Source organism: Dendrobium catenatum, unplaced genomic scaffold (genome assembly GCF_001605985.2).
Source record: "Dendrobium catenatum unplaced genomic scaffold, ASM160598v2 fragScaff_scaffold_257, whole genome shotgun sequence".
Classification (NCBI taxonomy): domain Eukaryota; kingdom Viridiplantae; phylum Streptophyta; class Magnoliopsida; order Asparagales; family Orchidaceae; genus Dendrobium; species Dendrobium catenatum.
In genome coordinates, this window is record NW_021318719.1 from 24,274 (window position 1) to 37,723 (window position 13,450).

The window sequence follows — 13,450 nt, forward strand, 5'->3', positions numbered from 1 at the left end:
TTTTTATAAATTACATATATATATATATATATATATATATATAATTTTTTTTTTTAAGTGTATATATGTATATCAAGGTATCTAGCAGTTAGTCGACCAGTGATGATAAATGATACTAGCACCTAGTGAGCCACACAATTGAGGTCGTTTGAGGATCATCAAATCTCACTCACCAAGAAGCACAGAGGGAAGTCACCACCTTACAAGGACAATTATGTCCTTGTGTATCACACAACTCGCCTCCTAAAGAAAGATCGATCACCTGAGCTACTCGCCATCATCCACGACAGGGTATTTTACATGTGCTCATCACTTTAGTTACAGGAAAGTGCCCACTTGAGGGGCTCCAACTCGTTATATCTTAATCATTTGACAAGAGAGCTCTTATTCCTCACAACTCAAGCTCACTCACTCTCCTCCCTACGCAATATGAAGCTCTAACACAAGTTGTCAGCAACTCCAAGGCATCTCTAGTTACAAGCCCCTCTAGCTCAATACTCTGTAATGGACTCTCTTATGCACACTCGCTTGTACACACTCAACACTACTGCACTTGCCTAGGGACATAATATCAAGGTTATGCAAAACCACTCACCTCTCAGCCAGCCAAGAAGCAACATATATCGATGACAATTTATACTGAGAGTCATTAAAATATTGTATTTTTTATTTCTTTATAGATGTAGTCTTTCTTATTTCTTAAATTCCCTATAAATAAAAGGAGATGACCGGTTTAGATCTGGATATTTTTTTACTTTTGAAATCTTTGACATCTTGAGCACTCATACTACAAATTTTTTATAGTGAACTATTCTCTCTATTTTCATATAGGTTTTTAATTCATTTTGCTAGAGTTTGCTTGTAAATAGGATTGAGTGTCACCCCTAAATAAATTTGAATCCAATATGCCTAAGCACTACAGGTATAAAGAACCCAAAGCTGCAAAATTTGGAAAGATACAGTTATTAATCGTGACCCATCTGTAATAATTTCATGAGGCCCATGAAACTTTTTACGATTTCCATCCTCAAAATCCAAATGCCGTAATACAACTTTTAATTGACCATCTGTGTACACATGCTTGTAAAAACAACTTATCCCAAAAGGACAAGTCCCATTTCCAGGGAAAATTATTACGTCTGGTGTTCGGATTCATTCGGACACCAATCCAGACGCACCACATCACCCAAATACAGCGGGGCCCAGTGTATTTGGGTGATGTGGCACGTCTGGATTGGGTGTCCGGACGTCCGGTGACCGAACGTAATAATTCGCCCATTTCCAGAGCAGAAATAATTGCAATCTATCGTCTTGATCTTGGCATTGTAGTTGTCACCAGTCTCTTGTTTTTCTTCAGACGTTGAGTACCAAAGGACAAGAGTGACAAAATATGAAAGCTTTCGGCACATAGGGTCGGCTCTTAATAGATTGTTGACATTCATTCCAATAGATGGACAATTGCCGCGCCAATCCCTCTGACTAAGGCTTCATTTGGGATGATTTTCTTACTGTTTCTTAAAGCAGCTTTTTAATACAAAATTTTTAATTTTTGTATTAAAAAGTTGTTTTAAGAATCAATAAGAAAACTGTCCCAAACGAAGCCTAAGTAGACTAGAAATCATTCAACCTGTTCGAAGAATTCTTGCAGACACCCATGAATTTCTTGGTACACATGCCCTGACTAAAACATAGGGCTTCAAGGTGCTGATTATTTTGCTGTCACAAATTTGTACGTTCTTCTCTTTCATCAGGTCGATATGGATGCAAACAATGTCTTTTACAGATGGAACACTGATCTCCGTGAATATGAGGGCGTCTTTCACCATGAGAGCAACTAATAGTAGCAGTAAATGGATATATTGGTCGGGCAGCAAGGCTGTTAGTACAAACTGAAAACTCAGAAATGGAATTAGGAGATGGCTTGCAATATCCATTCAAGACCCATCATTTCCCACAAAAGGACTTGCGTTTGATTAGGGGTGTCAATTTCGGATCATTGGTCGGTTTGGGTCGAATCCGGAACTGACTTGACACAGTTCGGGTTTGGGGTCAACCCGACCTGTTTTTGCAAACGAGTCGATTTTTCGGACCCGAACCTGATCCGCTTTGGGTTCGGGTCAACCCGACCCGACCCGACCCATAAACGGGTTCGACGCCTTTGTCGCTGTTCGACTTCGTTTCTGGACGACGTTCTTCCCATCAGATCGGAAGTTACAACATTTTGATTGGAAGCAACGATGAGAGTTCGCTCGTAGCCTTGCTTCCTCGCTGGCACCTTCGTCGTTGTTCGACTTCGCTCTTGGACAATGTTCTCTTCTCGTCGGATAAGAAGTTACAACATTTTGATCAGAAGCACCGAAGCAATGACGGGAGTTTGCTCGCAGCCTTACTGGCTCGCCGGCACCTTTGTTGTTGTTCGACTTCGCTCCTTGGACATCATTCTCTTCCCGTGGGATCGAAGTTACAGCATTGTGAATGGCAGCAGCGACGGGAGTTCGATGGCTGTGAACTCGTGGCCCTCGCCAACTCCTTCGTTGCTTTTCGACTTCGCTCTTAAGCTCCATGGACGACGTTTCCTTCCGGTCGGATTGGAAATTAACATTTTGATCGGAAGCAAAGCAACGAGCCAACGACGGGAATCAAAGCAATAAAGGGTTTTCCAGGTCATTCTTGGGTTTTCGGGTCCGGTTTTGCAAACGGGTTGGTTTTCTGGACTTGAACCAGACCCGCTTCGGATTCGGGTCAACCCAAATCAGAAATTTTTGGATCGGATTTTTGCATCAGGTTCAATATTGGCACCCCTACCGTTGATAATTGCAATGGCCCAGGCACCTGGCTACGAGAAACTTTAACATGATCATTGTTACAATGACTGACAAAAGAGCTCAGCCCTTTCTCTTAAAAGGTGCATGCATATGGATTGGTCCTTGCAATCATGCGAGAATTCACAGTATTCCCCTCTGAAACGTGCTCCATGCACAAAGTACTTGCGTAAGACCCTTGAACTTTCATCGGTCCATAACAGATTCCTCGGACAACCATGATGGTTAAGATCCAGTGAATAAAAGAAATTTGGATTTCTATTCTGCATTCGAGTAAGAGGCTGCTGAATACCTATATCATCCTTTTTGCAAGCATTTCATCGAACAGTTTCTCCGCATGCCCCAAGCATTCTCAATTAACATCGAATGGAATCTCCATTGGATTGCACATCCGACTGATCATCCTGCACAACTCACGGTGGGTTTGGAAGTTGGGATGCGAGAACTAGCTGGCGCAGTCGACGGTGTCAATCGGCGTCGATGAGGATGGACAGATCGGTGGTGCTGGTATGATTGGAGGTGACACAAGAAAGGGGAGGTCGGGAGGTGATGCGGACATGGAAAACATCTTGGCGGATATTCTGATACATTGGGGCGATGTATCATCCCTTTAATCTGGCGACAGTACGAAGAAGATGACTCCACATTACCATAGATGGACCTTCGCGCATTTGTAGCCTTTCTTCCAAATAATTCATGGCGTGACGAAGGCGGGTACCGTGGGTCATCATGGCGAGGTTGCGAGGGGTTGCCGAGATGCGAGTTCGCAAGTGTTTGGACCTGGATGCGTAACTTCAACGAGCGGGGTTGAATTTTTCGTTAACAATATAATGTCCGGACGTCAATGGCAAAATGGTCTAAACTTTTTCTAAAATTAGAGGGATTTACATATATACCACTTTATTTCATGTTATTTATATCTAATATTTAAAATTTTAATATTATATTCCTACTACTTATATAAAATTTTAATATCAAATATATCACTCATATATATAAATGTTGTATTGATAAAATTATTAGTATAACATTTAATATTTTAATTAAATGTAACATTATATATAACTCTTTTAGTAATTATATAAAAATTATTAAAATAGTATATAAATGTTATCTTTATATTTTGCTTAATTTAATAAATTTAATTTTTATAAAATACTATAAATGAAATATATTACATGCATAAAATAAAATAATGATTTTAGGAAAACGTCAAAATATTTTACATTTTCAAGAAAACAACTCCAAATTATTTGATGAATTCGCTCCTTTCTAAATTTTATTTTAATTAAATACTCTCATTTTGCTTAATTAGAATAATGATATGGTCCTTTTTATATTTTGGTCAATATTATACAAAATCATTAATTTGAAACTTCAAAAGATGAATAATCATTTTATAGAGATAAATACTGAGTTAATTGTCTTTATTATATGTTTGAATTTAAATAATTTATTTTATGCATTCAATAAAGATAAGTTAATTAGAATGACAGACCTTTATTCAAATGATGTAACTCGCATTTATTTAGCAATTTTGCATAATTAGTCGAGAACTTGCATTATAGATACATGATATGATAAAGAATTTTCATTCTTAAAAAATATTGTAAGTTTTGCTGAGAAAATAATCCAGAGCAAGAAGAATTTGTCTATCCCCCTTATTTTTAAGCTATTAAAACTATCATTAGTATTGCCCATTGCAATAATAGAAATAGAAAGATCATTTTCTATTATGAGTATTATAAAAATTTGATTACAAAATATAATTAGAGATCAATGACTGAACAATACTTTAGTTGCTTATATTAAAAAATAAGTTTTTTATTATCTTAACAATAAAATATTATAAATATATGATAAATTATAGATTTTGTAGTCTTATATTCATTATTTTATCTTTTTAAAATAATTAATTTATTTTTTTTTAAATGACTATACCGGTCTCAAGCTTGGTTGAAAAAAGTTGAGAAAATTAAAATATAAATTTAGGCTCTCACTATAAAAAATATCTAATTCTGTCACTGCCCTCCATACTGACCATAAGCTTTCAAGTTGCTATCTCTTGAGTTTGCTTGTAAATAGGGTTCGCTATTATCCACAACAAATTTGAATCTAATTAAATATATGACAAGAAACATTTTCTTATAGAATTCCGATATTAAAAATTGATTATTCTAGTTTCTAAAGAGCAAGAAACACATATTCTTCAAGTTTTTTTTTTCTTATGAAAAATTTACCTCACCGGATCATTTATTTTTCGTATTAGGGATATAAACGAGAGTTGAGGTGAGTTTCGCCTAATCGAGCCAAATTCATTTAATTTATACATAATTCGAACTCAATCTTAAGCTTGACACGAGCTCATTTACTAAACTCAAATTCGGGCTCCAGCTCAACTCAAATGCTTGAGCTTGACTCGTTTTTGAAGCTCGATTTCTTATTTTAAATATAGATAAAAAAAAAAATAAATGTACTAATAAAAATACCAATATTTCAATTAATAACAATCAGTGCGACGTCAAAAACCGACGAGCCGAACCGTGCAAAGCTCGAGCTTAAATATCGTGGTGGTCCGGCTCGATATTATATGAAAAAGAGGCATTAAGGTTAGTGCGAATATTTGAACCGTCATACGCATCTCAACATCACAAACGTGTGAGTAATCTAACATCTTTTTTTTTTTTTGGGACATTTAGGCCATTAAGGCAAACTCACACACACAACTCATACACAAAGGCTCGAACCCAAGACCTCTTAGTTGGAAGCATAAGCTCTCAACCAACAAGCCAAGGTGAGTTGTGTATAATCTAACATCTTCATTGCACAAATAAACTATTGATAGCAGCTCATTATTTTAATTATAAATAAAATTTACTTAGGATTTCGATAAAACAGATAAGAACAATAATGTATTCTGCTCTTCTTCTCATCACCTCAGTAGATATTAATTTATTAATTTATAATAATTAGGGTGTTAATTATTGACCCGACCTGAACTTAACCACTAAATCGGGTCAGGTTTGGGTCAACATGCTAATCCGCCCTCCCCCAATCGCATGCAGTCGTGCTCTCGAGTCTCGTCTGCGACCACGCAGTCCCTTCAGTACCTACAGTCATGCTTGCACACGACACATTCTCCACTCTCGCACCTGTCATCTTCGTGTCGGGTCAGATCAACCCGATAACCCCGTGGTTTGGGTATGAGTTCGAATTTCTGACATATTTTTTTAATCGGGTCGGATTTAATTTGGATTAGTTGAAGGTGAATTAGACCCAAAAACCCCTTTTCACACTCCTACGAATAATTTAGATTTATTGCGCCAATCTCTAATAAATTAAAATAAAAATAAAAAATATTCGTCCGACACAATTCCAGTTTTACAGAAAGGCTAGAGACCAAGATGAGAACTTCTCCGGCCTATTAGTAAAGCGTATAGAAGAAATCTGATGTCAGAAGTCTCAGCAATCCGGTCCATTTCAACCGGTAGGTACTAAATGAGCCAAACCGACCGGTCGGGTCGATACCCCATCCTTTCAATGCACACCCCCTCACGCCCTAATAAATAGCGACGACGAGGTTTTTAGTCACCCATCACTTTCTCAACCCCAATCCTCTTCCAACCTCCTCTTCAAATCTCTCTCTCTCTCCATCTCTCTCTCTCTTCCAATGGAAGATGCCGACGACCAGATGTTGGAGGCGGCGGAGACGCTGATCCTCTGCAGCCTCCTACCGCTCTGCCGTCCGCCGTCGACAATATGCGATCCATGGCCGTTGAATCCGCCGAAGCAAGCGAAGAACCTTGAGATGATCCCCTCCTTGTTCCTTCCGCCATGGGGGCTTCGGTCAAGGAGATCTCGCTGCTCCTGCATCTCGAAGCCGGAGCAGGAGGACCAGTCATCGGGTCGGGCTGCTGCGACCCGCCCAAGTCCTGCCACTCCTCTCGACTTCGGTGCAACTTACTTGCCTTCAACCAGCGGAAGCGACGAAGCTCCTTCCCTATCGGCGATGCCCATGAACAAGCGCCGCCGCGCCGGTGACTCCTCTGTCCCTTTCGGTGGCGTCGACCAAAAGGTCCATTCTTCTCCCAGGCTTCCGTTTTCCGTCTATTTTTATTTTCGTTCTTCCTCTGTTTTACTTGACCAAAGTACCCTCGCAAAGAGCCGAAATAACGAACTCGGTTTGAAAAAAAATAGAAGATGAAACATCAACTGCATTCTGATTTCTGCATCGTTGAATTCGATTACCGAGTTTGCAAAATTAATAGGGAAGAATATTGCCCTTTAAGGATGTTTTGGTAAATAAGGTGAAGATGTGGGGTTAAGGAAGTCAGCCTATTTAATGTCTTTCTTCATCCTCCCCTTCCTCGGCCCGCGAGCTTTGCGAATCCTACAGGTCACCCGAGCCTAATCCCACTTCCTCGTCTGTTTTTACTCTACTACCCCTTCCTCCCATCTCTTATAATCAGCTGGTATGATAGGGGCAATTTTGTAAATTAAATTAAAGGAGTCGTTTAAACGCTACCCTCGCCACTCTCTTTATCATCTGGTGCGGTTTCGCGTGTTGGTGAGCAGGTGGGAAGGTGGTTATAGCCCAATTAAAATAATATTTTTATTTTTTCATAAATAATTACCTGCTATTCTCACCCCATAATTTTCATCCTCTACTCCAATTAGTAGTTCGGTCACCGATCTATCTCCACCTGCGATATAACGATGAGAATCGTCGGAGGGTTTCGGCGTTTCGTACACGTTAATTATTTTTCTTATTTTTTTTAACTGTAAATTTTGACTTTCCGATAAATCCGGTTGTAGTGTAAATTTAGATATTCGATCTGTAAAATTTAAATTTTATGCAAATAAAACAAAATTTGAGGGGCAAGATGTAATTTTTGTTATTAAAATTCTTTCCATAAAAATTAATGTTGAAGCTACACTAGCAAGGAAGGTGAACTGGGGCAAGCCCTGCAAGGATTATTGCCTATTTTGTCCACTGGCACGCCCGGCCGATACGGAGCGGGAATGTTGTCGCGTTTCGGATTACTCGACGCTCGTTCCTGTGAGCCTGCGGCATTATTTTCACGTGAAGGCCTTCCATTTTTCTTAAATTATCCTTCTTAAATGTTCGGACGGGACATCCTCGAAGTAAATTTGGTCAAATAACCTAATAATCAATTTTTTTAAAAACATTTAATATATAAAAATAAAATCCACTCTCTTAATTTTAAAATTTTTAACTATTTTAAACTTTATATTTAATTTAAAATATCTTTTTTTTAAATAGAACTCATTCCGAAAAAAAAAAGAAGATTTAAAAAATAAATTTTAATTAAATATTAATGGAAATATTATGACTTAATTTCTTTCCTTCTAAATTCCTTTCAAAGTTTGGTCAGGTTTCCCGACCTAATTTCTCTACGAGATTGTTGCCCGCTGACGGCCACGTATGTATTGACACGTGTTATGCTTTGTTATGGCGGTTTCAGGGTCGCGCTGTCGGGCGGTCGCCGTTGGTTGGAGTCGCTATCACTTCATCGAAGCCTATCAGGTTGCAGGGGAAGAAGAAGGTGCGGGACTTTTTAACTAATCCATTGTGGCTTTGATCTTTCTATCACCGTAACTGTCATTTTTCTAAAATTATTATTAATCGAGTGGTTTACATGGCTTAAATCAGACGATTACTGAGCTGCAGTCGCAGGAGAGATTCTTAGTCGATGAGAACACAATGCTCAGAAAGGTGGGTGCTAAGAATTTAAATCTCATTAAAAGCTTGTTTAATTAGGTTATTGTGATTGATGAGGCTGTTTATGGATTTTTCCCCCGCATAATTGCGTTTTTCTTTCTTTATGGGAAAATGACAGAGAGTGGAATCCAAGCGGAAAGAAATGGAGGCTTTAATTGCGGAAAATCGGAGGCTGCAGTGTGAGAAGGTGAGCGTAAGTTCTTTTCTTTTGATTCTTACGATCTTATCCGCTGCTTTTTTGCCGTTCAATCACAAGCTTTTTGTCTGCTTGTGTCCGCGCCGGTTATGTTTATCTTAACACTCTTTGTTGGAAAAGATGGGAGTTGTGGGGACGTTGTTGGGCATCCGAATTGGTACCCATCTTGGAAAAAAAAATAAATTTGTGCCAGGATATGATGGTCAAAAATTTTTTTTTTTTTTGGAACGGAGTATCCACCGCTGCCACCCTCGAAAAGGTGCTTGACGGTGTTACTAATCTTCTGCTGACCTAGAAGAAATATCCATCCTAGAAATCTCATGGCTAGTATTTGATTGGGCCCCACTTAAAAAGATAGCGGGTTAAGATTTGATTAAATTGCGGAAAATCGGAGGCTGCAGTGTGAGAAGGTGAGCGTAAGTTCTTTTATTTTGATTCTTACGATCTTATCCGCTGCTTTTTTGCCGTTCAATCACAAGCTTTTTGTCTGCTTGTGTCCGCGCGGTTATGTTTATCTTAACACTCTTTGTTGGAAAAGATGGGAGTTGTGGGGACGTTGTTGGGCATCCGAATTGGTAACCATCTTGGGAAAAAAAATAAATTTGTGCCAGGATATGATGGTCAAAATTATTATTATTATTTTTGGAACTGAGTATCCACCGCTGCCACCCTCGCAAAGGTGCTTGACGGTGTGACTAATCTTCTGCTGACCTAGAAGAAATACCCATCCTAGAAATCTCATGGCTAGTATTTGATTGGGCCCCACTTAAAAGACACCGGGTTAAGATTTGATTATGATGAATGTGAAGATATAGAATTTATTTTAAGATAAATATAAGATGGAGTAATAAATTACCATTTATGTCTCGATGTAATTTAATAGATTTAAAACGTATCCTTACCAATAATTTCAAGGGGGTTGCTCTTTTACTGCAAGGTCAACGAGCATTGGTTCCATGCTGGTACATTGGGCCAACTCGTGCCTCTACACAGTCCTGGTGCATAGCACTGGCATGGAGAGCAGGTCTTCTAGTACCTCAACCACGTTATGTATGTTCAAAACCTATCATTTGATTAGGTGTAATAGAAATTCAAATTAACTTTACGCCGCACAAACAGGGGCGGAACCCTGCCCCCCTCCCTAAAAAAATATATATATATTTATTATATTTTATTCTCTAGGTAACCATCTATTTTTTTAGTTTTTATTACAAAGATTTTTAGTCAATTGTGCATAGCACTGGCATGGAGAGCAGGTCTTCTAGTACCTCAACCACGTTATGTATGTTCAAAACCTATCATTTGATTAGGTGTAATAGAAATTCAAATTAACTTTACGCCCCACAAACAGGGGCGGAACCCTGCCCCCCTCCCTAAAAAAAAAAAAATCTTTATTATATTTTATTCTTTAGGTAACCATCTATTTTTTTAATTTTTATTACAAGGATTTTTAGTCAATTGCCCCCTCTAAAATTTTTAAAGTACTATGATATTTAGTCAATTGCCCCCCGAAAACCCTCGCAGGGGCACTGTCCCTTGACCCCGCTACCTGACCGGGCAGGTTGAATCCTCCCCCTTGGACCCTTGACAGTTACTTATAAGTTTACCTCCCCCGAAAATTAAGGCCGGTTCCGCCCCTGTCCACAAATACTATGTTTACTTTTTCAAATATATTGATTTCAATTTCATTCAAAATAAATTTGTTGTTGAAGGTTCTTTCTGTATTTCAAAAGCTTCTGATTCTTTGTTGCGTCAAGCGGTGCAAGACAAATGATCATGACGTTTGATTAAAAATTTCAGGACAAAGTAACTTTATTTTTGAACAAAAAATGTTTGTGTTATATTTTATAGTGCTAAATAGTTATCTTGCAGTTGTTATCTAAATGCCCCTTGTATTTCTTGTCAAATATCAAGTTTCTTTTGGTCATTTTTCTTTTTCTTGACTAAATAATGCTAGAATGCATTGAAGTCTCCCAACTCAATTTCTGAGGGTTGTATTCTAGTCTTTTTTCTAGGTCAGCAACGGAAGTTTTATCGCAGATTTTGTGAAAAGGCTAGGTTGAGTGTATGTGGTTATGTGGTTATATGTATAAATAGGAGTGAATGATTTAGTTTTTGTGGCATTTATAATCTTGGATTGTATGGTTTTTGAGATGAAAATTCTCTTCAGGATTAATTTGTCAGTGTCTACGATTTTTTCAGCTTATGCACTCTAGTGCTGACTACCATGGCTGCTATTCAAGGTGGTTTTTATTTAGATATGTAATCATGGTGACTACATATGTCCTTCTAAGAAGCAAAATCCTCTTACTTTTTTGCAAGCAAAAATAAAAAAAATATAGATTTCAATAGCGAAATGAGCATATACATGAAAATTTTGGAGTAGCTCCAGTGGAAGATAAGGGAGAGCCATCTTAGATTGTTTGGTCACATAAAACGGCAGCCTCCTGATGACCAAGTTAGAAAATAGATGTATTAAATTTGGCTTACGTTAAGAAAGGTAGAGGTAGACCTAAAAAGATTTGGTTAGAAAATATTAGAAATGATATTTCTTTATTTGATTTAAATAAGAATTTGACTCTTAACAGGATACAATAGAGAAAAAAGATTCATGTAGCCGAACCCTACGTAGTGGGATAAATGCTTGATGTTTTAATAAATTTTTCCTAATCCAAAGAAATGATGAAAATAATTTTTTGTTTCGATTCCTTTTTCTAATGCCATTTTTGTTTACTTGTCATTTCTTGTCTTTCAATTCCTCCAAACCAAACAGAGTGCTATTAGTTGTTTCTCTGTATTTTAGGTTTAGATAAGAAAAACATATTGATAGTTAAATTGTCATTTATGGAAATTAGAATATTAAGATGAATATTTTGTAAAATAAATTTAAGAAGTATAATAGTGGAGGAATGAATGGAGTGACATGACAGTTAGGTGATTTGGATATCAGCAACTCACTGTAGAAAATGCCTCAACGCTCTTGGTCAATGAGGGCATGCTGAAGGTTATTATTGCAGCTCTACAACTTTCTTCTATGTCAGTTAAGTTTTCTTATTTTTTAGCATTATCTTCTATGGAAGAAGTCTTGAACACAAATAACAAAAGAGAAAGACAATAGTGGTCCACCCTAGAGTCTTTCTTCTGTAAAGATCCTCTGAAACTTAATCAAATGGCCAAGCAATTTAGTCCAACCTTGACCTTCATGCTGGATTTGCCTTGGATTCTTCTTGTCTCTTGTGTTATAGCTTTAATATTATAATACACGATACGCAACTCATCTTGATCTGTTGGTTGAGAGCTTTGTCTATCAATTTAGAGGTCTTAAGTTCGAGTCTTGCGTATGTGATGTGTGTGTGAGTATGCCGTAATTGACTTAAATGTCCCAAAAAAGGGAAATTTACATACATACCACTTTATTTCATGCTATTTACATATCTAACACCCAAAACATTAATATTACATGCATACCACTCATATAAAACTTTAATATCAAATATATCACTCATATAATTCATTTCTACCATTCATATTATCCTATAAACTTTAATATTTTATTCCATGCACTCGAATTTGTTCTATGTGTGGTAGACATGTAATATTAAAGTTTTGGGTGTTAGATATGTAAATAACATAAAATAAAGTTGTATGTATGTAAATCACCCCAAAAAGTATAATACTCGATATTATCATACGCAACTCATCTTGATCTGTTGGTTGGGAGCTTTGGCTATCAATCAAGAGGTATTGTGTTCGAGTTTTGCGTATGTGATATGTGCGAACTTGTCTTAATTGGCCTAAATGTCCTCCCCCCATCATATATTTTTCCATGTTGTGCTGTAAATGGTACGGATATGCTTTAACACTGCTTGCAAAATGAATGATCTTTCCTCTTTTGCTATTTCGTAATAAGTTTCTTCATATTTTCTTCTTGCAGTCGAGCTTGCAGCATTCAAGAGCTGGGGATGAAGCGGCAAAGCCTCAATTTAGTTTGCCAGATTTGAACGAGCCAGCAATGGAAACCTAAGAGATTAAAAGGCTCTCTAATCTCATACCATAATGTTCTACTGGCAAATTGAAGTGGACAATGCTTTAGGCTGCAGTCATAATGCGCCCAAATCCAACTAATTGTATATACCAAGGCAATTAGATAGTATTCCATTTTTTATTTCCTTCTTTAAGAAAATATTTACTGTGTTTATTCTTTTTTTTCTTTTTGGTGATTTGAACTCATTAGATTTTTGTTAGGGATATTTCAACCCAATGTAGGCTTATTTTTTTTGCATTGATGGACGTATATATATATATATATATATATAGAGAGACCCGACTCAGACCCGTCTCGAAAAAATTCGGGTTCAGGTCGACCCGGTTAGCAAACGGGTCTGGATCGGGTTCAAATAGCTGACCTGATTTGAGTTTTAGGTCGGGTTCAGGTTGACCCGAAAACCCGGAAATAACCTGAAACTGACCCGGAATTGCCTATGCCTGAGTCTGCTGCCCCAGTCTGCCCGCCCTACCCATGAAAAGACTCGACTCCGATGCGTTGAGTCGAGTTGCAGTCCCTCAGTCTGCAACTTCGCGTCTGCGTCTCTTCGCCTCGTAGGAGAGGCCGTCGCCCATCGCCGGCTTTTGCTCTTCGCGCTTAGCACGATGCCGCTCGGCCGCTGCTGCCGCACCGTCGCTTTGCCG

The 13,450-nt window shown here is 37.9% G+C and overlaps 1 protein-coding gene across 2 annotated transcripts; it reads left to right on the plus strand.

Annotated features, from left to right (window-relative positions):
- Positions 1-6,410: 6,410 nt before the first annotated feature.
- Positions 6,411-13,039, plus strand: LOC110097003. Of its 2 annotated transcripts, none has more exons than XM_020823206.2 (5): positions 6,411-6,897; positions 8,309-8,389; positions 8,497-8,559; positions 8,684-8,758; positions 12,696-13,039. In XM_020823206.2, exons 1-5 carry the CDS (start codon positions 6,493-6,495, stop codon positions 12,783-12,785), a joined length of 714 nt encoding a protein of 237 aa, XP_020678865.1. In that variant the 5' UTR covers positions 6,411-6,492; the 3' UTR covers positions 12,786-13,039. The 2 variants fall into 2 exon arrangements, with proteins under 2 accessions (XP_020678865.1, XP_020678872.1); XM_020823213.2 differs by having other exon boundaries at positions 6,412-6,897; positions 8,684-8,752.
- The last annotated feature ends 411 nt before the right edge of the window (positions 13,040-13,450 follow it).